Source organism: Battus philenor, unplaced genomic scaffold (assembly GCF_028537555.1).
Source record: "Battus philenor isolate CCGP_79_NKW_IND1 unplaced genomic scaffold, ilBatPhil1.0.hap1 SCAF_20, whole genome shotgun sequence".
NCBI classification, from domain to species: Eukaryota; Metazoa; Arthropoda; class Insecta; order Lepidoptera; family Papilionidae; genus Battus; species Battus philenor.
This window is the reverse complement of record NW_027181683.1, coordinates 6,022,046-6,049,723: the sequence shown is the minus strand read 5'-3', so window position 1 is coordinate 6,049,723 and position 27,678 is coordinate 6,022,046. Positions and strand designations below refer to the sequence as shown.

Below are 27,678 nucleotides of genomic sequence, written 5' to 3'. Positions count from 1 at the left end.
CAGTCTTGTGGTAATTAATATTTAATACTCACTTCGCGTCTTATAAGTCGTACCGTTAAATAAAGTTATTTTTGGTTCAATGTTATTTTCTTTTTTATTAACGTGTAGATATAAAAGTATAATTATGGCTAGGGCTGTGTGAGCTAATAATAAACTAACATATTTAATTTTGTACTTTTTTACATGAAACTAATGTAATCCTGTGTATTGCTGTTGGCGTGCCTATTTGAAATAAACAAATCTTAAATGAAAAATATAGCAACATTTTTGTGTACATATTATTAAAACTAAATCACATAAAAATATTAGCTAACAATCAGTGTCGTTTGTGGTGTGTGTATTTTGCTCTAATGAATCGTAAAATTGAATGGTTCATGGAACCTTGGAAGTTTCCTTCTTTTTCCTTTATTTTGTTCGATCAATACTACGGCACTACGATACCGGTTATATGCCAAGGACAGGTCATGGCTTCTTTTACATAGATGTATTGAGAAATTTGTTTGAAGTACCGAATAAAGAAAATTATTGTAAGCTAGATTAAGGCTTGTTAGTCACTGATACGCGTCGTTTCAGTCCTCAGATGCCCACTACATGGCATAGGTCACCCCCAAAGATATCTATTAATGGTTATACCATAATCGCCACGCTTGGCTGGCGGGTTGGCGATCGCAGTGTGGTATTATGGTAAGCAAAAGAGGTTGCCCATCCTCTAGAAACTTGTGAGTAGTGGCGTCCCTATATAATTATTGCACAAAATGTGAGCTGTATAAGACTGTGTCCAGGGAATCGAACACGCGGTCTCTGATTGCAAGTCTCAGTCCTCCTAATGTCATAAATTGTTTATTCTCTTCATTATAAGTAGTAATGATGTACTCATCAAATATGCAGATACTTCAGTATTTTTATTGTATATAATTCTTAATTATAATTATTTGAATACTGTAAAACCCTTGATCGTCTCATTACTTAAATACAATAATACGATCTGTAAACATTCATATCGGGCTGATAAAAGTTATTTGCAGGTTGATACTCTTAAAGTACTATACTATGCCTTATTCGCGAAACAGTATATCGCTCTAACAAACGTAAATTATAAGCAAATGGAAGAGACAGATGTGATTAGTAGATGTTAATTTTTATAAAAAATTAGAATGGATTTATGTATTAATTTTTCTTATTTCTTCTATTCAAGAATACGCCAAAATAATTATTTAAAAATTAATCAATCCAAAAATACTCCGTTTTGGGATGAAAAAAAAAACAATCCAGCAAACCTCAGATGCTTGTGGACGCATCTTTGCCTTGATATCACTAATCAGTGAGCTATGTTGTGCATTTTTTGATAGTAACACTGTAGGAATACAGAATATTTTTTTTCTCAGTGTTGTTATTACGTAAAGCATTATCTCATCACTAATTTCCAATAACCACTAAAATAAATGACTGTAAACTACTTCTTTAACTGTTGTTTCGCAATGACATATTTTATCAGCAACATGCAAAGCCTTTTTTTAGATTTCTGTAAAAGCATATACTCTCTTCTTCGCTTGAGATAAAAAAAAATCTAATGCATTTTGTATCGGATATTAATGACGTCGATAGTAGAGAATATAATAAATATTTTTTCCCGCAAATACTTTATTATCGTAATAAATAATATTTTATCACATTTGAAAACAACAAGAGGTTTTATAGTGTTCCAATTTGCTCCGGTTTTCCCGTACCTGACCCAGTTGCGAAGGTTGCTCGTTGTGCGGGCGGATCTTTCGTAATAAATTACTACTGCTTTTAAATCAAAATAACAACATTTATACCGGTAATACCGCGTCGTATCATCGATGACACTTATTTATAGTTAACATTTCTCATTTTCTTGTATTATTTTATGTATGGTATTACAAATATTTACTCATTTAAAATTACTAATGACATACCAATGTGTGGGATTCTATAGGATATACATATTCAATACTTTTAGAAAAGCAATTTAAACAGTTGTAATAAATATACTAATTATTTGAACGTGCTTTTAACAAACCCAAGAAGTAGAGAAAAAGTAAATATTTTTTGATCCAATTATTCAAGCGGTTTATTTAAGCTGTGGACAATTAGCACCGATAATATGGGCAGACGGACTTTGTTAAAGTCGTCCGAAGACGTTGGATGCGGGCTGCTTTCATGCAGTCCTATAGGAAATCTAGGAAATCTTTGGGAGATGTCAATGCCCAGCTATGGACGTCCTAACGTCGGCTGAAATATTGATGATGGTAAGATGAGAAACTAATGTAGGAATATTAAAATGTGAAAATGGGCTATCGTTATCCAACTGTATTTGAGACAGATGCGATCGCCAGCTAAGCTTTGTGAGAAAGCATTTTATACACATGCCAATCTGTCTTTATATACCGTGTAGTACGATGAAGAAAATATTCGAGTAAACTTCTAATAAAATAGAAGAGTACTGTTACATTACCCAAAGTCTCAAATTGTAATACAAAACCTAAAGTTTATACTAGACTTTATACACACACATAAAAGAAAAAGACTTGTAAAAATTAAGTCATCTAATAACGGTTATTCAATATCTTTTTTCAAGTAAGCGTTTACATTCACTTTTGAATTGTCAAATATTTTAACATTATAAGTATTAAGCTGTCACTGGCTCGAAACACTAATTACTGCTAAGAAAAGCCAGCCAGAAACTCAATAATAGCTCTTTTAACATTAAACGTAACCATGTAAATGAGCCAAAAAACCAAGTTAAACCCATAAACTTGAAACTCTTTCATGGTGTTACAAGGTTAATTATTAATATATCTTTAATTTTGAAAATAAGGAAAGTAAGTAGATGACACATGAAATATTTAACTTTTTAAAGACGAAATTTATGTCTGTCACTATTTTTTGTGTGTGTAAATTTTGGCGCCTAAACAATATGCTATTATATTGTCAAAGTTATTATTTGTCGTACCTCAAATGAGAAATTAGAGAGGCGTTTTCAATTTTCTCGTGACTGTCGTTGCATCGATGACCAATAGCATACTTTGTTGCGCCACCTCGACGACGTTACGGCGCCAGTACCTTTATTAACAATGTACTAACAACTGATACCATGTTTACACTACTCATTATCTAACATTAACCAAACATTGCGCATTATTTTGTATTAGTCCTGAAATTTTCTCATTAGTGGTACACAAGCTATCTCGCAGAAAGATTAAACGGGTTTTTCTTAATTTATTACACACAAAAACCTATAAGTTTAGTTTTTCGTACATCTACATCGCTCGTCGTCAGTATAATAGTTGAACTTTAAATTATCAATATTATAAAAATTATTTCTTCTACCCACAAATAAAAGTAAAATTATTTGCGGGTAGGATGTTGAGTTTTGCGTTCGCTTAGCAGGATCAATTGGTAGGTTCATGTACAGCATGTTAATCATCTGTTTTGTTATCCTGTATTTATAACTATATATTGTTGTTTAAAAATATATTTTAAGTATTAATTTTTGTTCTTACAATTTTCAAATGTATATTTATGTAATAAAAACATATACGTACGCATATATATTAATATATATATATATATATATATATATATATTTATATATGATGTATATATTATATATATATGTGCGTGTATATTGTCGTAATTTTTGGAACAATTTTATTTTATGGGAAATCCTCGTTTCCTCACGATTTCTTTCATTGTCTGTGAATATTGGTGTTGATTGATTTCGTTTCAAAATTTCCTACATGGCTGGATTGTAACTTGCCTTTAACACGACACCGTCTAACACTTAGTACACACGGTTTATTGTACTTTGTTTAAGGATATACTATACCAATAAAATTTGGTATGTTACACTAATCATATTGTCCTTGCAGAAGGTCATATGGTTTGGTAATATTATGACGAGTATTCAAGTCAGCACACATAAACTCGGAAACAATATTACTGTTCGGAGAGCCCTACAGTTTGCCAGTTTGATGAAGCAAAAACACTGGAATATCCACATTGTTATACTAAATGTGTTTCTACCCAAGCCGTACTCGCCATCATTTGTTTTTGCACCCGGTTACTACATGTACTGCTATGTCATCTAATAGGGTAGTTCCCCTATTCAATGAAATAGATAACGCAACAGTGGGAGCAGAGGGGTACAGGAGCAGTGGTAATCTAGCGGTAGTGGACTGAGACCTGTATATAAATCACACTGCATTATTTATATAAGATTGCCACTGCTCACAAACAAATCTCCAAAGAATGGGTAGTAACGTCCTCTGCGTGCCATGATACCACAGTGCGATCACCGACCCGCTTTAAAGTGTGGCGATTATGGTATATCCTCTCCTAGATATCTTTGGGAAAAGCCTATGCTTTGCAGTGAACGTCTATAGGCTGAAACTTTTAAGCTTAGCCAGAAGATTCTAAAGCATATCCGGCGGCCATCCGTTTTGCGCATCCATGTATACTTGCCCGGTGTCTAAAATGTGTAAATAATATTATTTGATTATCACCTATTTGTTAGTTTTTTAGCACTATGAAATTGGAAGGCGTCAAAGAATTAGTATCTCTTTGTTTGCTCTAATAATTTTAATGAACATCTGAAGGGCTCAGTATTTGTTCAAATTATTGGGTTAATGAACACCACCTTGTTTCAAGGTGGTACAACAAGTTGCTATCAATAAATCATGTGATATAAAAAACGTTAAGGAATCTGTGCTATATGTAAGCTACAATAAAAATAGATAATAGACGAATGATATGTAATGGAAAGTCCAGTGTAAGCTTGTAAAGGTTATTGCTGCCTTGTTGGCATTAAAAGTTAAATCGAATTGGTGATTGCAGAGCATTGAGAAAGTTTATCCTCTTTGCAGTAAGCTCAAAGGCTCCTATCAGGGACCCCTCGATTCGAGTTGATGCTTTAGACACTTCGCCGAAGTTAATTTGTTTAGGCGGATGCTTCGTAGAATGAATAAAGAACTATAATTTGCCCCGGTCGGGTACTATTGTCGATTTATTTATATTTAAATATTTTAGAAACCGATAAAATATTTATTTATTAATAAAAAATAGTTATTATAAATAAGTACTTCCGGAATAATAAACCTTTAATAGTTTAATTACATAGGTAAATCAATGAATAATTTAAATACACAGATTAAAAATCTGGACGAAAGTACCGCAGTTAGTTCCCCACTAATCAGAATAATTTACATTGAAACGATTGATTGGCAGCGGATTTCCCCGCATGATGTACCTGTGTCAATGGCATCGTCACGGTTTGCGTCACAACCGGGTCAGAGATGACGCCATGCGCCTCCCGCGCTCCAAACTGTGACGCCCGGCGCAATAAACGAGGTGTTTTTGAATATCTTTGTGACTAATGTTTACTCGTGACTAGCATTACATCGTTGGTAATGAAATAAAACACGAGACTTTGATTTTTGATTATATTGTAAAATAGGAAGAGTTTAATATGGGGCGTATGTGCAATGGAATGAATACAGATGTAGACACGGTAAATACAACCATTTTTTTTAGGTTTCTTACAATTTTGTATAGGTGTCAAATGTCCGGTTCCTAGCATTAGGAGGCTGCTCATTCTTAAAGTACCTGAAGGCTATAGAGAAGTCACTTCCATTTTTGAAATCAAACCTAGCAACTATTTTTGCTATACCAATGGCTCAAGTCTGAACAGCATTTGCTCGGGGCTACAGCTTCTACCTAAAGCTTTGTTTATAAAGAAAATTTAAAAAAATTTAATAAATATACAATCTTAACCTTAACCTAACTTAACCTTAGCCTAGAACACGCCAGCCTTAGCTTAACCTTAGCCTAGAACACCATTACAAAAAACGCGTTAGTAGGTCCTATTTACATACCGAAAATTTTATGAAACAGATCAAATAAGCAAGTACCTTTACCACACAGACTGCCCAAAGTGGATCGTTTTCTTAAACAGTAACTGTGCCTTGTTGTCGTTGGAAAACATCTTTTACAGGCCGCTGTTATTCAGTCCTTTTTGGAAATCTATGGAGGAGGTATATGTTCAACAGTTGTCGGCTAAAGCAGCAGTCTTACTGCTGAAATGATGATGATGAATTTTTATTGTAACTCCGATGTTACGATAAAAATATTATTACTGTTACAGTTCATTGCAAACCACCTCAGTTTACCTAAAAAAATTGACTAAGATAATTATTTTTACCTTTACGTGTTATTCTTACAGACAGAATTCCGATGTGTTGATGACGAAATATTATTTTTATAGCAGCGTCATTTCTACATAATTTTACCGAAAGCTGTGATTACATTTACAAAAAACTCTAATTTTAACCACGACAAGGTCGACTTTCGTTTAACGTATTTTTAGTATGAATGAACTCTCAAATGAAAATATCTAAATTATTAGAAACGCCAACTCGTTTTTAAAATCTTCGTAACGTCGATATTCTAAGTTATTTGTGTTGGGTATTTTTTACTAGGGCAACTTTTATTAGGATTCTTACATTTACGCTAATGTTACTCATGAAAGAAAGTTAATTTAAAATAATGTTAATATAAACCCGAAATAGAAAATTTGGCAGAGAAAGTTCAACGCCAAAAAGGTAATTTTTTAAATAAATTGATATTATTTTTTTTTCTATATTTATATGTATTACTTAATTGTCTATATTAAATTTCAATTAACATACGTAAAACAGATTTCTAAATGCAAATTATAGGTGTCATATTTATTTTTCTTATCCAAGTTATAAACATATTTTTAGCGAAGGTTGGCCACGAAAAATAAGTTGGGAATTTTTAAAATTTTAATCGAAAGTCTTCAAAAGGCACGTCATGAACAAAGAGTGATTAAAGAGCTCGGTGGCTTACATATTCAGTACATATAACGTCCTGTAAAAATGTTTGAAGTTTCAAAAGGTGTTTAGCTCTTCCGCATGCAATCCGCAACAACTGTTTGCCCATAAAAAAACAGTCATCTTTTGTCACGAAAAAATAATAGTATTTTAAATTTAACAACGTTGCTACAAATATTTCTCTTATAAAGTTACAGTTAAATACTATAAAGATTTATATCTATAGAATTAACTATGTATAAGAAATTTATCTTGAAGGTCATTTTCTGAAAAAAAATATTATTTTGTTTATTACGACGGAATCTAAATATACCGTATGATTAACCTAGTAAAAACCAAGGATTGATAACGTAATTACAATTTAACAATGTTTACGGTTTTGCACCGGCATTATATTTCCCACATTCACACACGTTCAACATAGATAAATAAACAAAGACATTGACACATCAACATGTCTCACAATTCCTTATTAAAGTTTTATTTAATACATTCGTTTTTTACAAACTTATAGCCCAGTACGGCTGCCCTTTGCGGCTATTATGTGTTACTAATACATTACTTAAATAACAAAATTTATAAAGTATGATATTAGTAGGTAAGGTAGGCTGTTACATAAATCAACTTCAAGTCGAACTTGGGACAAGTAGTTGTTATTCACAAAAATCACAAAAACTATTGCAGTATGAATTTTTGTGTATTCTCAACTGATTTATAATTACAGCAATAAAAAAGTAATTTTAATTAACTTTTTAAAATAATCGTAATTTTGAATTAGGCACTTGTCTTATAACCGTATTTTGATTTGGCGAATTATGGGATACACTGTACACACTTAGTGATAATAGATTATTAATCGAATTCCGGCTCCGTAGATTGCCAATTTCAGTATAAACAATCCTGTTCTAGATTTATAGTTAAATTTTTAATTACATTATTTATAGTCATTCATGAATCAACATGTTTATAAATTTGACTCTGGAATAAATATTATAAAAACAAGTATGAATACAATTTTTATAAATATCGTTGCTTACACACCCTAAAAACCTTCACGTACCGATGCCAGATATTTAAATGAAACATTGCAATTGGTTAAATTAAGTATTGTGTAAGATTTACAAGTGATTAAAAAATATTGTTATTTAAAAGAAGCTATGTTAAAGAATCTTTATACTTATAGCGAAAATTAATCATTTTTTCTTGCTTGCATAAGAACGGTTGAAGAAGCACTATGCTAACAAGCCCGTTGGACCGTGTAGTTATTAAATAAGCGTTTGACCTATCTTCGGAGAACGTCGAACACTCCTCGTTTTTTTATATAAATAGCCTATTACTTATTTATTCTTATATTCTCATATTGAATTATTTCTTACAGGTCGTAGAATGCAAAGAAAAACGTTCCGGTGTAAAGCGTGCATTGAAAGTTTTACATGACAGCGCTAAAGCGAGGCGGGAAGTAGAGCTGCATTGGAGGGCCAGCGGCTGTATACATATCGTAGAGGTGAGTTATTATTGCACAACAATGCGAAATAATATTTACATATCTGAAAAATTACATTTCGTTTGTGAAACTTGTTTAAACTTATCAATACTTCTTGTGTTTATTCACAAAAGTTCTAAATTTTCGTAATCTAATTTATGATTGAGAAATTCTCTCAGTAATTATAAATTTTTTTATGAAATACGTAACGTGTTTCATTTTTAAATGGAAGATTATTGTCCGGGTTGCCTGCTGCATTGTGAAATGAGCCATTGTATTTTACAAGATAAATATATATTTTGTGTAATGCACAATAAAGGACAATATGACTGGAAAACTTAGTAAACCTTATTAATCAATGTTGATCGGCGAATAGCTTATAATAACAATTGATACTAGAACACTTCAGTCATAACACTAAAATGCTTAGAATTTTTAAATATTTTTTTTATAAAAATGCTTTTGTGCGTTTTGCATTAGCCATTAATCAAGTAAAGCTAAATAAACGTGATTTTGTACCACTTTATTAACTGTTCATCTACTTCTCATGTTCATTATAATAGTGTTCCTGAAACCGCTGTACTGCTGCTAAATCCAGTTTTCCCTTGAACACCTATCCGCGCTTTCCTAAGTCGCGGGGTCGGCAGCACTATAGGAAATTTTTATTGCACTATAATATTATCTTTACAGAATTATTTTATGAAATGTTTTTAATTTTAATACACGTGTAACCAAAGTTCGAATATTAGTAAAAATCGTCGTTTCAACGCATAAACGCATACTGCAAGTCATAGGCCTCCAAGAATATCTATGGAGGGATATGCCATAATCTTTACTCTCGGCAGACAGGTTGGTGATCACAGTGTGACATTATGGTACGCTGAGGACGCTGCCACCCTTTCTTTGGAAACTTGTTTGTTAGTAGTGACATTTCTATATAATTAATACATAAAGTGTGAATTATAAATAAGACTATGTCGGGAATCCAACCTTCGATTTTCGACAGCGAGAGTCAGTCCTCTACCGCTGAGCTGCCACTGCTTGAATATTCGAATACTTATATTTAGAGGTTATTGATAAAAATATATTCAGACAACTTCATCTAACTCGTCAATCAACAAATATTATTTGGAGTTTCTATATTCGCAAAGGCATAAGCAGTCTCAAAAGCCCATTCAAAAATGCTTTTCAATAGTGGTTTCTATATGAAGCTAACACAGCAAACTTTAGGTAAACATGCATGGAAATATCCGATTTCTGATAATAATTCCACATCATGTACTAAAAAAACATGTCCAAAGTGCGCGCTAGATCTAGTCTTAGTACTCATTTATTGCGCAATTAATTACGTCTTGTGTAATACTGTACGCTGGGTGATAATCATTCATTCTGCGGTTAATAATATCGCATTCCGTCGCTGAAGGTGGTAATAATCTAGGATATTTGATGTTTTTACTGTTGGAGGACGAACACGCAATATATCTTCGTTTGTGTGCTGCGCTAATTGTCCTGATTTAGACTATGCCAGAAGTTTGTAATTCTGGCACAAAGTAAAAAAATAATTAATACAACGTAATACAGAGTGACCTTTTTATTTATTTGATAAATATAAAATTAATGAAAATTGATTAATAAACAATAAATTATTTTTGTGATCAGTAACGGTTCAGGTATCGCTCAAGGCACTGGCCGATAAATGTATTTAGCAATAATTTGGTTAGTCATTTTATATATAATTTTTCAAGTTTCTGTATTTTTTGTCTTATAATAACCTTCTACAAAGTAAGACACTTATAAAAAGATGAATAAAATCATATTAGATAGTCAACAACCGGTGCGATAAGAATATATTATAATATACAGGTGATTTAAGTGTCATACGTAATGACACTTTTATGTGATTTAAAATATTCTATTAATTTGTTGGTGTATTTGGATTTGTATGTTGTCTCATATAATCAAGGAACACGCCCCGGTATGAATTGCAAAAATGTCACTTTTTTGCACATTCATATCTCTTTGAAAATAATTAAATAAATTGACATCGAAAAAATACGGGTGCTTATTTTTCACAATTAGTCTGTCCAATTTCAGAAAGGAAACCATTTTTAGAAAATCTTTTAATGCAGTACACGCTTTTAAAAATAGATTCATGTCTCCAATCACCGACAATATTTAAGGCATTTCTTTGCATTTATTGCACAATGTAACAAATACATTTAATTTATATCAGGATATATTTACTATTTGAATACATGTATTTAACGAAAATAAGATTAAATATATCGAATTATTACGCAATAATAATATTTCCGGATTAATACGGTAAAATTGCGGTAATAACATAGTTCAATTGCTTATCAACTTTCAACGTATATACACCTTAAAATAATGCGCACGTTATCTGATAAGTCCCATGTTTTATTAAAGCGAGCTCATTAGTGTTAGTAGTGTTAAAATAAACACTTCCTGGTGAGACGTAAAATGCTATAATCAATATTAAACGTGGTTTTATCAGCTGATACTGACTCTGAGAACGAACTCAATAATAGTTAACCATTACTAAGTGTAGCCGTGTGTCCAAATCAATTAATCTTCTTCAGGTATATTAAAATATCAAGTATTAAAAAGACATGGATTATTCTTTATATTTCCTATAATTTTTAGTCTAATAAAGAGATTGTTCTATGATCTCTTCCAGTATTTTTATATGTATATATGATTTGAAGTACATATACATATTATATACACGAGTAGTGCTGCTTGGCTATCAGTGGAGGACTGAGACTTGTAGTCGTAGGTTTCTATTCCCGGTATGTAACCTCATATAATTCACAATTTGTTTATTATTTGTATAGCATTGGCACTGCTCACATAAAAGTTTCCAGACGACGGCGACACTACTATCGCCATCCCTCCTGCCATGCTCGATGCTTATTTTGACAATGTATTTATACATTCTAACTTTAAAAAGTTGTGATTAAAAATCAAAGCGACAAGAGCTGAAAGGAGGCGCTTTTAAAAACAATGTTGGTCTGTTTCTGATTTTTCAATTCTTAAACCTGCGTGACCTTAACATCAAAAGTGATATGTCGTTATAAACAATCTAACTATACCTAATAGACGATTATGGAGCTATTTATGTTAAGTCTTTAAACCCTCGATCATTTACGTCACTTCACTCGCGAAAATTCTAGAGATTGTTGGGAAACGACAATTGCCAGAATCGATCTCTTTATGAAGTACTGGAGAACTAATTTTAGTTAATACTCTATACCGCTGAACTACCACGCACCACAAACTATGTCGATTAATGTTACGGCCAATTAAGATTTACGAACCAAACACTAAATTCCGTATTTCACGATAATCCTATAATACGGGTTTGAGAAATTTCTCGTCTAACCACAAAGTTCATTATTGTGAAGTGATTAAAATTTTCCTTGGAATTTTAATCGTAAACTGTTTCACAGACTGGAAATATTTTGCGAGATTTATGGCTTGTAATTATTATGACGTAATCGGTCAAAATAAAGATTGTTTTATTCTTGACATAAACATTTGTGTCAACAGAAATTAATCAACTTTTTATGACGGATGGTCGCTGTTACCCAATTGCTATTTATAGATTCCACGGGTTTGAGGGTACGAGGCACAGACCAATGGATTCTTCCGAAATTGTGGTAGTGTGCGAAGGTCATATAGTTATTAAACCCTCCAAGGACATAATCTCACGTCCTATCGTCCCATTGGCCTATAAAAGACTTTCGAAAAATATTAATGAGATAAGTCACTTCTAAATTAATGTATAAGATAGGCCACATTTATCACACCGTTTTAGCGATGCGCTATAGTTTACTCATTAATCATAGTTTCAACCGTAAGATGTCTACAGCTGAACGTAGAATTCCCCATAAAATTCTAATAGGACCGGAAGGTACCGTCCTGCATCCAGTGTCTGTCAATGACTTTAAAAAGGTGTATACCATGTTAAAGTCGATACTCCAGAATTTAAACACCTAAGCGACTAAGTGTTGTACGCATCCACTTTCACTTTAACTTGCCTGTGGGCTATACTTTTCATTCTTCCACATATCACTTAATTCAATGATCTCGTAAAGAAATGCCAAGTGCAGCCCTCTCCACGGTTCGTTAAGAGACTGTGAGTTTGCCCATAAAGCGGAAGATAACTATTACCACTTTTTCTCTACAGTAGAAGCTTCTGATCAAAAAGTAATAGCATTAACGCTAATTATTTACAATCAATTCTAATACCAAAACGTTATCAAATATTCATAACATATCGACAACGTCGTGGCGGTTTTTTTTTAATTTTATAAAAACTCTTTCTTTAAGAAATAAATAGTCTGAAACGATTTAAGATTTATTCTGACGTAAAATTGTTCAATGTCGGAGGAAAACAAGACGCTTCTTCGACAGGAAGCGATGACGTTATTTACTTAGGAAAACTAATTCTAAACTCTGCTCACTATTTTACAAAGAAACCGCAACAATAAATACCGACGCTAATAGCGAATTAATACGTAACGTACATCTGACATTGTATCACCGTCTAGGAAGTCCATCAGTTTTTTTTTAATGCGTTTATGGTAATAACTTAAACAATTAAAACGCTATAGTCGGACTTAAAGGTAATGAAAATACCAGCAAAGTAATATATACATCGCGATCTCTGAAAATTTTGCTTTTATTCATATCATATCGATAATTGTCTCGAAAGTAAGTTACTATTAGGTGGACTACTTAAAATGGCAATGTATACATTTGTAATATGAATTTAATATATAAGTGAATTCTCTTATGCCTGGCAGGCAGATAGCTATTATCTATAATTGCTTACATTTAAAAATTTTAGTAATATGCTGGAAAGGAAATTAATTAGCCGACATGTGTGATTCCTCCGGTTAGTTGTTTATAGTCCGAAAAGTTTTCCACAATTGGCACTTACGCACTCTGCGCCTCTTTGGCAGTGAGCATGTCACAGCGCGGAATAGATGGCCGGTCCTAATGTAAATCTATGAACGAGGCCCTAGTCCCAGCTGCGAAGGTCCAGCGACGAACGTTCTGCGTTTGAAAAGATAATGATATTAATGGCATGGTATCTACAAACTTTAAAAAATATTTAAATTTTTTAGCACTATTTAAATGTGTTTTTTTTTTCGAGTTCTTCAATTCTATGCATTATATAAGGACGACTTCTATAGTTGACATCACGGTTACTAAATCTATAGATGACATTTTTATTAGGCATCATCGGGTTTATTTTAAGATTCGCCCATTCAACCGGTTCGAATATGTGATGCGTCACGAATCAGTAATTACATGCATTCGAAGACCTTGATTCTATGCTCGAACGCAGTAAGGGAACGTATTTAAAAAAAAACTGGTTATATTCCCCTTCTATGTAATCGCTGTTATCGCTTATTTGGAAGTATTTAAAATCTTTATCTCGATGATGAATTGGTCGAAAAAAATGTTTGTTTTGTTTATAAATATACAAACTTTAGTTTTCAATATATATTATGTATTGAAAGCTACTTTTTGTATATATGTTGCAAGAGATCGTTTAAACGAGTGCTAAGGGAGGAGCACTCAATTGGGTTCACGAACACGTGAAGAAAGTTAGAATGATTTCTAAAATTTTGATATTTGTTTTGTTTATTGTATTAAATAAGTATGACAGGATTAATTGCATAAATTAAAAAAAAATGTCATTTGCTTACATTTTAAACGAATTGCGTTTTAAATGTAAATAAAAGGTCAAGATCATAATTATAATGAGCCTCCGACTGCAACATGTGTTAAATATGAAATTAATTCATTGTCCTGGTAAAATAAATTCGTTTGTCGCGAACTTCTATTTTGATTTTTTAGATAAAGTGATGCCAGACAAGCCTGCCACAAAAGTCCTGGCCTCGTCTGGGTCACGGGCCTTAGGTCAGTATAACTGGTTTATATATAGATATATGAGCCAGGATAAACCGTATTCCAAGTACTACTGCCCGATTAAATCATTGAAATTTGATCCTACGACCTTAGACTTAGCGTATCAATTATTTTTCAAGTCGATCTCCAAGATTTGTTAGTTTCATCACTATTGGTGTATAGTGATAAAACTTATACCTCGCTTTGCGTCGTTTCGTTTTGCGATTTTTCGAAATTGAAGAATATTTTCGAGGTGACGTTGTTTTGGGTAAATACCTTTAAAAAAAACGATCCTGACAGCGGAAGAAATTTAAAGGTGGCCAGGTCAGGCGGTAGCTACGAATATCAATTGCTACAAGGAAATTAATTTTATGTTGAAAAAAGAAGCTGTTAAGCAAACATTGGACCTAACTTCAACAGCTAATATACACTAATCAGACAGTGATTAGTTTTAATTTTGTTTTTTATAAATTAATTGAAGTTTATTTTGTATTATTCGAATACGTTTTTTGTACGTATATAATAAAGTTAAATTATTTTTGTTTTTGAATGTTTACTTTGTCCAATTTTCTTTTTTATAAATCAGTATTTTCATAACCCTGGAACTTTTTTTCGATCTTTACATGGTTTGCTATTAACAATCTTAATTCACTTTGTGTCATTTCAATCTGCGTCATGTTTCATTGGAACGTAACTACGACGCAAAATAAGGTAGTGATGTAGTACAAAAATATTTTATCTCCACTATAAACCTTCTTATGTGAGAACTATAATAAAATTTTAAATATCTATTTTGTATTAGATTATAGATGTATATGACAACACATACGGGGGCAAGCGATGTTTACTGGTGGTGATGGAGTGCATGGACGGCGGGGAGTTGTTCCAGCGGATCCAGGACAACAGAGAAGGAGCTTTCACTGAAAGACAAGCCGCTGAAGTACGTGTTTCGTTTCATGTATATTTAGATGTGTAATGTCTTCCGTCCCCTTTTTTTACACAATTTTTCACGCACAAATCCCTAATCATTCTAATTCTAATTTTATTAGTGCTTACAGAACCCTATCTATAAAGCAAGAAAATGCGATCTGAAGAATGCTAGATATTTGCATATCTGACGTGTCTACATGACAGCATTTTTGGTCCAATCCGTAATAAAAGTGCACACTGGTTATCAAGTAGCAATTAATATTTATAAAAGGTTTTTTGCACGCTTTTCTAGGGAACTTATTAAACGAGTCAAAAAAGTTAGATGTCTATGAATTAATTCAATTAAAAAATATGTATACTTCATAATTGGCGTGTTCAACTGAAACTATTAGATTTCTGTTCCGCTATTGCTTGTGTTTAAAGCTATTGGGCTCACTTTAACTTGTTTATTTATTTAAAATAAACACGCCAACAGCAATGTATAATATATTTTGCTTACATTAGTTTCTTTTAACAAGTTAAAAAATTAAATATGGTCGCCTGCGATGAGGCGTAAACAGCCCTGGCCATTATACTGCCTTATATCCATCCTTTAATAACGAATAAAACGGAAAACAATATTATAGAGCTTAATTATTTAATATCTTATTAACTTAGGATTAGATTCTCTCATTATTGTATATCTTCCCGCTATTGTATATATTGTTTATATTTTATATATACATATATAATTGGAAGGGCTAACATGTATATTTTTGCAGCCGTTGCAAATATTGTTAACGTTTTTTTATTTTTTTAATACATAATATTGTCAGAACACAAATGTTAATACAATATTGCAACTGGTACAAACAAAGTACAGTTTATTACTGAACAAATCAAAATGTAAATAACGTTTTACTTTATTTTGACATATTTTTACCTGATACAAATCATTCATCAAAATTATGTTATACTTATATAAGGCATTATATAAGGCATATAAGACATCTCATATATTTTAAAGCGCGATTCATTTAATAATTTTAAGAAATTGAATATTTCAATAAAAGCTTAATATATATAATCTTTTGATAATCATTCGCAAAATGGGTTCGCAAACTAGCTAATAATTCAAAAATGGGTTAATAATCAATAGTCAAAATTATATGTAAAGCAAATTTTTGCAATGAAATGTGTTGACCGCGGTAATATGTGCTTTTAATATAAGTACATGAAACCTACTAATTACCTCGGTATACATTAGTTCATTTATAATTGCCAATGTGTCAGATATTCCAATTTACCAATATTGGTTAGATGTCTTCTCTGTATTACTTTATACCTGACTTCCATTGCTGCCCGAGTGGCATATGAAGAACCCATGGGGGCACCCTTGGAAGCCTCGGCTTGGGCCAACACAACACATTACAGTTTCACCTTATTAAGAGGCCACCAAGCTCCTTAATCGCTCAAGCGGACACTCCATGGAGTAGCTAGGTTCAAAGGTTCCGTCGAAAGGGACAGCCTTAGGCAGTTTGACTTGTTGATAGTATCATTTCTCTGGCCATTTTAATACCGATAAATTCTGATAAGATAATTCAAGTGAGAATATATTCGAAATATTATTTATTGTATAAAGTTTTATGTTGTAGTTAGTCATTACTACGTGTAACATTTATTTCACAAATACATTCTCAGATTATGCACTCCATCTGCGTTGCTGTCCGTCACCTACACGACTCGAACATTGCCCATCGGGACATCAAACCTGAAAACTTGCTATACACTAGCATGGAGCCCAACGCGATCCTAAAATTAACAGACTTCGGTTTCGCAAAGGAGACACTCTCACAAGCTGACACGCTGCAGACGCCGTGTTATACTCCTTATTACGTTGCACCTGAGGTATGATTACACTCCTAAAATAATTGTAAATATTTCATTCATTTTATTTAGAAAAAAAACGCCATCGGTGTATGCCGTAATTATACAATAATTATAATTACTGCTTATCACTATATTGTCATAACACAGTTTACAACATATTATCAAGTTTTAACAAAAATAAGAACCATGAACCATGAAGGAATCCCGAGCGTAGCCCGGACGCTCGGGATTCCTCTGCGTGATTGAGTCAGAGGTGTAGATACCCGTAGACGTTTCAACCGGATTGTAAATGCGTGGGGAAGTCCTATATCCAGCAGTGGACTACGTACGGCTGAAACATAGATGATAATAACCCTGACACTAATAACGGGAATTTACAACATTCGCGATAAACAAAGTGTATTTTGTACCGAATATTTTGAGTTAATAAGCAAATTTCTTCATAGAAGTAAACAGATTAAAATAAGAGCTCTAAAGTAAAATTGTAGACGATCTATTTAAATATTACAGAAGTTTACAATGCCTAAATACAGGTTAATAAATAATTTGAGCTCCTCAACATCTTATCATAAAATATAAATAATACAATTACAACACCTATGAACAATTGTCAGTCTAATCACATTTGCGAGATTACTCACAGACAACCTTCGGATGAATAGAAAAATATTTTTAATTTAGTAGTTTGGTTTTTATGTAGGTCAGTCAGTTAGTGAAAATTTTAGTTTCATTCTATTTAAAGTAAAAATAAGGTATGTTAATGAGGTTTTAAGGAAGACAGTGGGCGAGGCACATCGCTTGTGCTACCGACGGCCGTTGAGCCCGAAATATTCTCGTGTGACTACTTCAAGCTGGTAGTAGAGTAGGCACCCCATTAGGTAGATCGACGACATAGTCAAGGTTTGCTGGATGGGCAATTGTTGACGCAGCTACCACAAGACCGGGCATCGTATCTATATTTGGAAGAGGGCTACACTTTACGGAGGGCGTCTATCGGCTTACATCACGACGATGATAACAAGTACCTTTCATTATTGTCAAGAAGATGATAGCGAATGGTGTGTTTCTGGCAGTATATTGAAAAAAAAAAGAATAAAAAAATCATGATCCCTGTAAATTGAATGTAACAGAATTTCGGTGTCGTATGAGAAACAATCGAATTCCTTATGACTAGATCGCTAGATTGCCTCGTAAACTACGAGTACGACATAAACTCATGAGTATACTGCTCCATATTTAAAAACGGGGTGCGGTATGCCTAGAATTCATTGAACCTTTCACAGATAAAATGTCGTTTCGAGTCAGCGCCTTATCGAGAAGATGATATTAAAATTTATACCGCCGTGATCTGAATACTAACATCGTAGAATTACCTAGATATTTTAAAACGTTAACAAATTTCTGGATGAAGTAAATACGCGGTAAATCGTCAGTGAACCCTAAATTTTTTCTTTTAAAATTAATCCAAGACGAAAAATTTAAAAATGAATGATGTACTTAACTAATAATTTAAAAAGGGTCTGATTTTTCTAAATATGTATAATGATTTTGTGAAAATTTCCTAGTTTATTTTCTAATGTTATTAGCCGTTTCTGTTTCGACGGTTGCTTCTCATCGGTGGATTATATATCACAATTTATAATGCTGGAATAGGCCATGCTATATACTTCAAGAAAACGTGCGCTTATCTAACTCTCAACCTTCTATCATAAGACGTACCAAACCAATATATTTTCAAGTTATTTAAACTCTTTAAAACCAGCGCAGTGTATTGGTATTTATGACAATTTCAATGACACAACATTACAACGGGTAGTTTAAAAAACATATTTGACGTGATACATCCTGTTTGTTTATTTATATTATATCCCAATTGGGATCTATTAGTGATCAATTGGTATACGCATATGAGAATAATAACAGAATAGTCCAAATTTGTAGAAATAATAATCAAATTGAGCTTCCCTATAGTGTTGGGTCTGTAGACCTTCAACTAAAATAAACCCTCGAAGATTTGAAACGTGGGCGTATTTAGGGACCCACAGCAAACTTAGCTATCTAAATACGCCCAAGTCAATTTTTTTTATCACATTAACGAATGTCTTACATAAATTAGAGCAGTGGCGTAGCTAGGGGGTGGCGAGCGGGGCGGCCGCACCAGGCACCACAAGTAGGGGGGGCACCAAAGTTGAAAATAATTTTTTTGAAATTTTTTTTTTGAATGATGAATAATGAAATGTTAAAAGAAAAATGAAAACCATAAATTAAAGTAAATAACATAAAAAGAATAACGAATTTTACTATTTTTGTGCGAAAAAAATAATAAACGGTTACAAATTATAATATACACAGTGTTTAATCCTTTCATTCGCAAAACACATAAAGTGTTTTTTAAAAGGGCCCTAAATGACAAAATAACAAATTATTACTTTATTGCAAGATTATTTAATGATAAATAGATTAAATAATCTTGCAATAATGTCAATAGAACATGAACTAGTCGACACTTTTGATTTTGAAAATGTGATTAATGACTTTGCAGGCCAAAAAGCGAGGAATGTTCGTTTTTAAATTTTCCCAATAAATTTTATTAAGATCTAATGTTATTTCATAGATATTTATTATTATTTTGAACCAAAAAAATATAAATTAACTACATTCTGTTCTGAATTTTGAGATTATTTAGACTCTTTAGGGGGGGGGGGGGGAGGCACCGAGCCCCAATCTGCCCCAGGCCTCAAATACCATAGCTACGCCACTGAATTAGAGCTTTCCTTTATGGAGCCTATACAAAGGTGTAATATGTATCCGTGCTTAGTTAATAACACATAAATTTACCATTCTTTCAGGTTTTGGGTCCAGAGAAATACGACAAATCATGCGATATCTGGTCTCTTGGCGTCGTCATGTACATTCTTCTGTGTGGTTTTCCGCCCTTCTACTCCAATCACGGTCTCGCTATATCGCCCGGAATGAAAAAGGTATTGGGTTATAATATGCATATTTTTATTTATCGCTATTACTCAACGAATCCCTATCTACTTATTAAAATTAATTGTAATGCAAAAAAATTCAAATAATTTTGAATGCATCGAATTCGCGATCTTTGTCATAAATCAAATGACTGTAAAACTATAAGCATAATTTAAATAAAATTTTAATGTTTAATAATTTCACGCATTGAAAAAATGTTGTTTTTACTTGGAAATATTCTGAGTTTCATGGCTCTTTGAAGAACTGGGAGTTTGTCCGATTTTATTAATAATTGCTAAAAATATGTTATATATGTTAATATGCTCTTTCCTATAGAATATGAAGTTGAATATTTTTTAATCAATTTTAATATTTCAGTATAATATGTCAGTAATAAAAGTTTAATATAATAAAACCGGAAATAAAAAACAAAGTAAAACATAGAAGCGTAAATGTAACACAAAGGCACGTACGCTAATGTCTGTAGAACATCGATACTAATTATAAAAAAAAATATCAGGCCACTTTTTCCTCCCTATCTGGCATTAAAATAAATACCGTCAGTTATTATAAGTTAAATGAAACAGATTTCGAATTTTTTTATTTCATAATATGCATGATTGGCAGCGTATCCGACTCGGCCAGTACGACTTCCCGGAGCCCGAGTGGTCGAACGTGTCCGCCGAAGCAAAGAATCTCATCCGAGGCATGCTCTCCGTCGACCCCGCCAAACGACTCACAATACATCAGGTAAGTCACGTGTTAAATTCATCTTAATTTTTTTCCTTATATTTATTACTTATTCTGACCACTTAGGGTATACTTAGCGTAGAAAGGAGTTTCCTATGCTAAATGAAATAACAGTATATTGTGCGAAGTAAATTGCATGAATGGTCTATGGCGCTACGAAATGCTTGTATAATATCTCGAATATCTAATAATATCATAAAGTGTTCTCAGAGGCCGCGACGTATGTTATATGCCTGTTGCACTATTTGCCTTTATTTGAAGTACGTCCTCTGTCAACAAAAAGATTATCTAACAGATTTAGGCGTTACTTTGCTGAAGTCCATTATAAGTAAGAAAGGGACTGATATATAGCTACTTCCGCTATGCAGCATACATTTAACCGCTTGCATTGTTGGTTAAACCAAACGTTTTGAGTTGCCACCCGATGTAATTTTGTTAATTTGATGTACAAACGCGCCTGTTCAGCTACGCATGCTGATCTTAAATATCTAATAGATTCAGGCGATACTTTGCGGAAGTCCATCCTAAATAAGAAACGGGCTAATATATAGCCACTTCCGCTATGCAGCAACAGTCGAAGTAGTTATATATTACTCCCTTTCTTACCTAACAAAAAGATTATTGCATCGTTTGTCGGGACTCGAGGGCTAGCTATTGCGCGATAACGTACGTTTGAGTGTGGAGGTCGCACAACCTATGAATGACTTTGAAATACAACTGAAAATATCGCTGAAAGTATCGCCGCTGGTCTTTGGGTGAAAGTGGTCTGTGAGTGAACACTTCCCATTCATTCATTCAGATTTTCGGACATCAAATACACTTTCCTTGTCCGTGCTATATTAATTACGCATTTAAATTTACGTTCCCTTTTTTTATGTGTATCTCTTTAAATTGTGTGCGAATTCCACATTTGAATAGATAAATAAATTATTAAATCCCCCAATCACTAAAAGAATTTTGTTATGATGATTTATATTTTATTACTGCACAAGTTGTTATGTCTTTATCAATGAGTCTTTATTTAATAATTACTCGCATTATCTATGTAAATTAATTTAGAAACGTGAAAAGGAAGTGAGAGGCTACTTAAAGACTGATTGACTGTAAATAGCTAATTTAAAACCTAAGTGGACACAATGGAAATTTACGACGTGACTACGGTGAACGAAAATTCAGCATGTACGAGTAATTTCTGAAATTAAAAACTATGTAATTAATAAATTAGAAACTGGAAAAGGTTAGGGTAGGTAAAGTTTACTTAAGGATTGACTTTGACTATAGGCCGTGTCTTTAAAACTTGAGCAGACTGACAGTGCAAATTTATGATATACCTATGGTGAACTAAAATGTAGCATTTTATTTTATTGCATTCCCTAAAAATTAGTCGATTACACATACTACTAACTATAAACAAAGTATACATAAAAATTAACCATTTGTAAGATTTTATGGAAATTTAGAATACTATGTGCATAAAAAATAAAATTAAGACTAAATTTCACTGTGATTAACAATCGAACATTAAGTATATGCATTAAATCACACGTGAAATCATAGTTGAATTAAACAGCGGCAGCTCAGGGTTAGTGGATTAGTCTAGATCGTAGGTCGCGGTTTCAATTCCCGATATACAATCTCGTATGTAATCCACACTTTCCTTATTAACTATTTTTTTTGCCATTGCAAACAAACAAGTCTCTCTCTTTTTCACCTTACCTGAACCTCTTTCACCAAACGTTTTGTCGTCGTTCGTCGTTACAGCCCACTACAAGGCACAGGCCTTCCTTACAAATATCTAAGGGGGGATATACCTTACTCGCCAACCCGCCTGCTTAGCCTAGCTTCTTTCTAATTTATATAAAAATAAAATAAAAGTCAAAACAAAAAATCACAAAAACATCACAGAAATCAGTAATCATAGTAAAATTTCGATGGTATTCAAGAATGTATTATTAGTATGTAAAATTTTAAAATAACACCTTGTGGTGCTAGGTCATGGCGAGTCCATGGGTACGGCAGTACACGCAGGTGCCGCAGACGCCGCTGTACACGCACGCGCTGCTGCGCGACGCCGGTGAAGCCTGGGCAGACGTGCAGGACGAAATGACACGCTCGCTAGCCACCATGCGCGTCGACTACGACCAGGTCAGCCCTGCACACTCCTATACCCTCCCCAGATTTACTCAAAAATAAAATTCAAAACTCCCAACCCCAATACACTAATTTATTTATATATAGAAGAAGAGCAGTAAGCCAGAGTAATATGAGATATTGCAAAGAAAAGTAAAGTTAAGTCAAAGAAACCACTTAAGTTCAGAATTGATAATACTAAATTAAAGAACAGTAATAAGTTATTTAAGGTTAGGCATCTGTACAAATACAATGTGTAAATTTTCCATTTGGATTACCCATTATGTTTTACATTAATTCCAAAATTCTCGATAACAATAAATTTTCTTCAACAGGTGCAAATTAAAGCTTTGGAACAGAGCAACAACTCCCTTTTAAATAAGAGACGGAACAAAGTGGGCGCCTGAAGAGAATTCATCGGTAAACCATAGAGCCAAATCACGCTAACCACTACAACTGACCAGAGACAAAATGTTATCTATTCCATAGACTGATTGTAACCATAGACATCACAATAATAACTTTAATATTCTCATACATTGAACGGGCAAGTGATATAGTAAAATTTATTTACTTTATAATTTTTTAAATAAATAAACTTTCTGTCTAGACGTAATTAAAATATACTAAAAAGTTACTTGCACCAAGGTTTTTATATATATTAAGTGCTTTTTACCTCATTATTTTTTTCTTTACATTAAGTTGCATTTACATCACCAACATCTTACGATATTATTTTAAAATTATTAAGAAATGTTATTTTATAGCACAATATAATGTTAGACATATCTCTGGTCAGGAATATTGAAGCGTATAAATTATATCGCTTCGTATTAAGTTCGGTTAAGAACACTGACTTTCATCTATACTGTTTTTCATTTCAAATATAATATGTAATATCTACTCATCCTTTTTTTTTTTCATGAAGGCCAAAACTATGGCGTCATGGAAAACACAAAAAATAATAGTTACAAAATTATAAATTTTTATGTTAAAAGTACAAATTAAAAATGAATAAACCGTTTAGATAAATGAAAAACATATGAATCAATGCCATTTATAAAACCTAGTTAGAATAATCCGCGCTTAAAAACCAGAGATTCAAACAATGACTGAAGTTTAATTTTTTACATTAAATCAAAACAATCTTTGAATATTTTGACATTTTAAATATATACTTTTGTTTTCAATTTAAAATGCAATCACAAATATTTACATTTTAGATATCACGTGTGGGAATCCTTTAAAAATAATACATGAAGTGCCAAATATACAATTATACTCGTTACTTGTTCGACGTCAAAGGTTATTACCGTACGGGTTTGTTAAGCCGCCCGTGTTCTTAGTCGAACTTACTAAGCTAATGTTTTTAAGTTAAGTAAAATCTTTATTGCTGCAGTAGAAGCCTACTAGAGCATGTACTTGATTGGTTTGTGAACGCTGTTATATACGGCCTGTATTACGATTGTATCCAATATCCGTTATATCTTATACATTGCGTTGAGGAGTTTACACGAAAATGATACAGAGATGAATAACTTTTGCGGTTACGTTAATAAAATCTGCATACATTTACATTTATGATATAGGTATTGAAGAAAAAGGTTCCAAATTTGAAATTTTAAAAATGGAAACATTTTTATTTGTAAATCAAAACTGTTTATTAACATAGAAGATTATCTATTATTTTAACACAGACGCATAATGTAATCGCGTATCCTTAGATTGAGAAAATATAATACATAATAATCAATGTTATTTGGCAAGTGTAGCGCAGGACGTTGACCCAAAAAGTGCACAGTCTAATATGTTAAGCTTGTCGTGACATGCAGTAGGGGAAGCCAATATTTAGCTGTGGGCGACCTACCGCTGATGAAACGATGAAACGTGCTATAATCAACTAACAAATATTATTCTTAAAGTTCCTCAGTTGTAAAGGGCATTGTCGATTATTGTCTAGTAACATATGTTTCATATTTCAATGAAATAAGGAAGTTATCCTGTTTCAAAGAAACTTTTTTAATTTCAACATTGTTTTATGTATGCTTATCTTTCCAAACTGTACTATATTTCATTCAAGTTAATATTGTATTGAATCATTGTTTGTTGACCTAACCATACCACGAAAACGTATTGTTGGACATAACCGTCGCATTTAAAAATATGTCTTCAACTGGTCTCTGTTACTTGACTTAACAATTAGTAACAATTTGATTGGTTAGTAGGTCGGCGGACAATTATCATTCAGTTTTGACATGATCGAACTAAAAACAAGCCTATTAAGGTAAGATACTTGCCAACCTATTTTGACACTAATGCATAATCTTGTCAAACTGTCTTAATATGTACTTTATAAAGTAATATAGTATGTAATCTACTATATACTTAAAGACTTCAATGTGAGTTGTTGAAGCATCATCAGTTTAAAAGAACTCAAAAACACTTTGTCATAACATCTCTTATCTAGTTAAATAAATGTAAAATGAGATCCGTCAATTAGAAAATAATGAATTGTATTTATAACCGAATGAAAAGCATTTGCAAAAAATTGTCGTTTTACAGCGTCGGTTAGTTATTATTTGCCGTCCAAATATTGAGAGAAAAAAATATATGTATTTTCTTAAAATTATAAATAAAATTGTGTAATGAAGTAATGCAAGATTAGAAGAACCTTAAATAAATATGATTAACAATTTTTAAATATTGTCATTGCAAATATATGTTTTATATGTAGGAATAGGAAAATAAAAAGTTTTTTTGTTAAAATATTAAAATCACTATTTTAGTTTAGGCAACCGGCAGTGTTGAGATACACTTTAACAAGAAACCTATATTTATAAAATTTAATAAGTACAATGCAGGTACAGTTCTCGACCAATCCTTTTTTGTTGAATTTCAAATTTATCAGTTATATATACTTACTATATTAACATTATATAATTAGCATAAATATTTTATTATATACATAAACAATTCATTGATGTTACAAGTTAATATAAAATCATTCCACAATATTCAATTACACTTTATTTACATGACTGTACTTATCATATCGTCTCTAAGGATTCTTTAAATGTATCAATTTTTTTTCTATTATTTTCCGGAATAGTCTGTTAATTATGTTATGTAATGTTATATTTACTTTGAAATTAATTTGTATACAGTTGTAAAAACAAAAAAAGGCAGTGTCACAAATAAATTAGGTGTGTAGATTATATAGATGTATGACCTCAATGTAAATACGTTGACATCACATATTTTTCAAGTACTTATTTTTTATCGCATGTTTTTTTTTACATTGAAGACTTCTGTCTTCACTGTAACAGCGTGTTCGTTTATGAATGGCGGTCAATATAACTGTAAGTAACTTAGTGTTTATATGAGTGGAGAATTAAAGTATTGGTAAACGATCTGTTAATTTTATTTTAAACTTTAATTATACCTTTCCATATGAACAAGCGCCCGTAAACTAGTTGACTGTCACGTGTGTTCACATTGAAATCCGTCAGGTCACTCTGCACGATTCTACGTTTAAATATGTGCGGGAACTGTAAGCAATCGCCTAGTTGATCAGCGATTCGAATTCTAGTTGTCACTCGAATACGGATGACGTGGATTTAAGAGAATCTTTACTGTTACTCCGATATAAGAGACATGGCAGTCAACGTATCAATAATGCTCTCACAGGTGATATTTATTCGAAAACCACTATTTCTTTCAGTTATTTTCTTTTACATTTCTCACTGGCATTAGAGTATTTACTGTTCGATCAAATTATTTTTATAATACCAAATTTCATTGGTTGATTGGGTTTTCATGTGTCGAAAAACTAAGCGAGTAATATGGAATCCGAGGCCCTCTTTCGGTGGCTTTTGGGCCTAGTTTCTCCACCTCTTCTGGAGGCTCCGCCGAGGCGATCTTTTAAATCTCTCGGATTAGCGGGTTCCCAATTTGATACAAAAGTAGTACGTGGGGCGTTCTCTGTGTGCTACCGTCTTTAATCAGCAGAATCTGGCAATGAACATTTTGGCAACAGTGAGAGTTCGGCCCTAAAAAAACATTTACTACAAAAACTGCTCAAGTCAGTTTTTACAAAAAAAAACTGCTACAAGCTTTCTGTACAGACTTAATACGTTAAGTTGGACTCCATGCAGCAGAGGGTACAGATGTATAAATCTATCATTTAAACGTCACGACCTCATTACTTAATTACACAATAAGGCTTTGTATTTATCAGTTTATCGTGGATGACATTGCTGAAGATATTAATAATATATAACATATTTTTAGGCAAAAATTATGTGAAGTTGGGTTTGGTCAAAAACACAAATCAACGTTATGAAATATTTATTTTTAAATCGATTACAAAACATAATAAGATTCTTAGACAAATAGTAATCGTTACACCTTATGAACTGAAATACAATAATCCCTTATAAATAAATGCATTATTAATTAAAGATCATAAAAATGAATGAAATTAACTTAAACAGAGACTTACTTATAAGAAAAATAAAATAGCATAATGATTTGTTAATTTAAACATATCCCTATAATAAATATATATACTGTTATTAAAAAAATTTAATAATTTAAATGGAATAACAATTTTATAAAAATATATTTTAAAAGTACGGTATCTTAGTACAGCATTGTAAGAAATTATTTGTACGTATGTAGTTGTATTAGTTGACGTTTTTTTGTAGTAATAGAGATAAAATTGGG

General features: G+C 32.3%; 1 protein-coding gene across 1 annotated transcript in view; it reads left to right on the top strand.

Moving 5' to 3' along the window:
* The window catches only part of MAPk-Ak2 (MAP kinase-activated protein kinase 2), a 38,601-nt gene extending 12,238 nt beyond the window's left edge, over positions 1-26,363 (top strand). The window contains exons 2-8 of the mRNA XM_068765626.1: positions 8,251-8,376; positions 15,104-15,241; positions 16,912-17,118; positions 19,950-20,081; positions 20,701-20,823; positions 22,816-22,968; positions 23,289-26,363. Of these exons, the coding sequence (XP_068621727.1) occupies positions 8,251-8,376; positions 15,104-15,241; positions 16,912-17,118; positions 19,950-20,081; positions 20,701-20,823; positions 22,816-22,968; positions 23,289-23,360 (951 nt within the window). The 3' untranslated portion in view covers positions 23,361-26,363. The remainder of the gene's footprint in view (positions 1-8,250; positions 8,377-15,103; positions 15,242-16,911; positions 17,119-19,949; positions 20,082-20,700; positions 20,824-22,815; positions 22,969-23,288) is intronic.
* Positions 26,364-27,678: the final 1,315 nt, after the last annotated feature.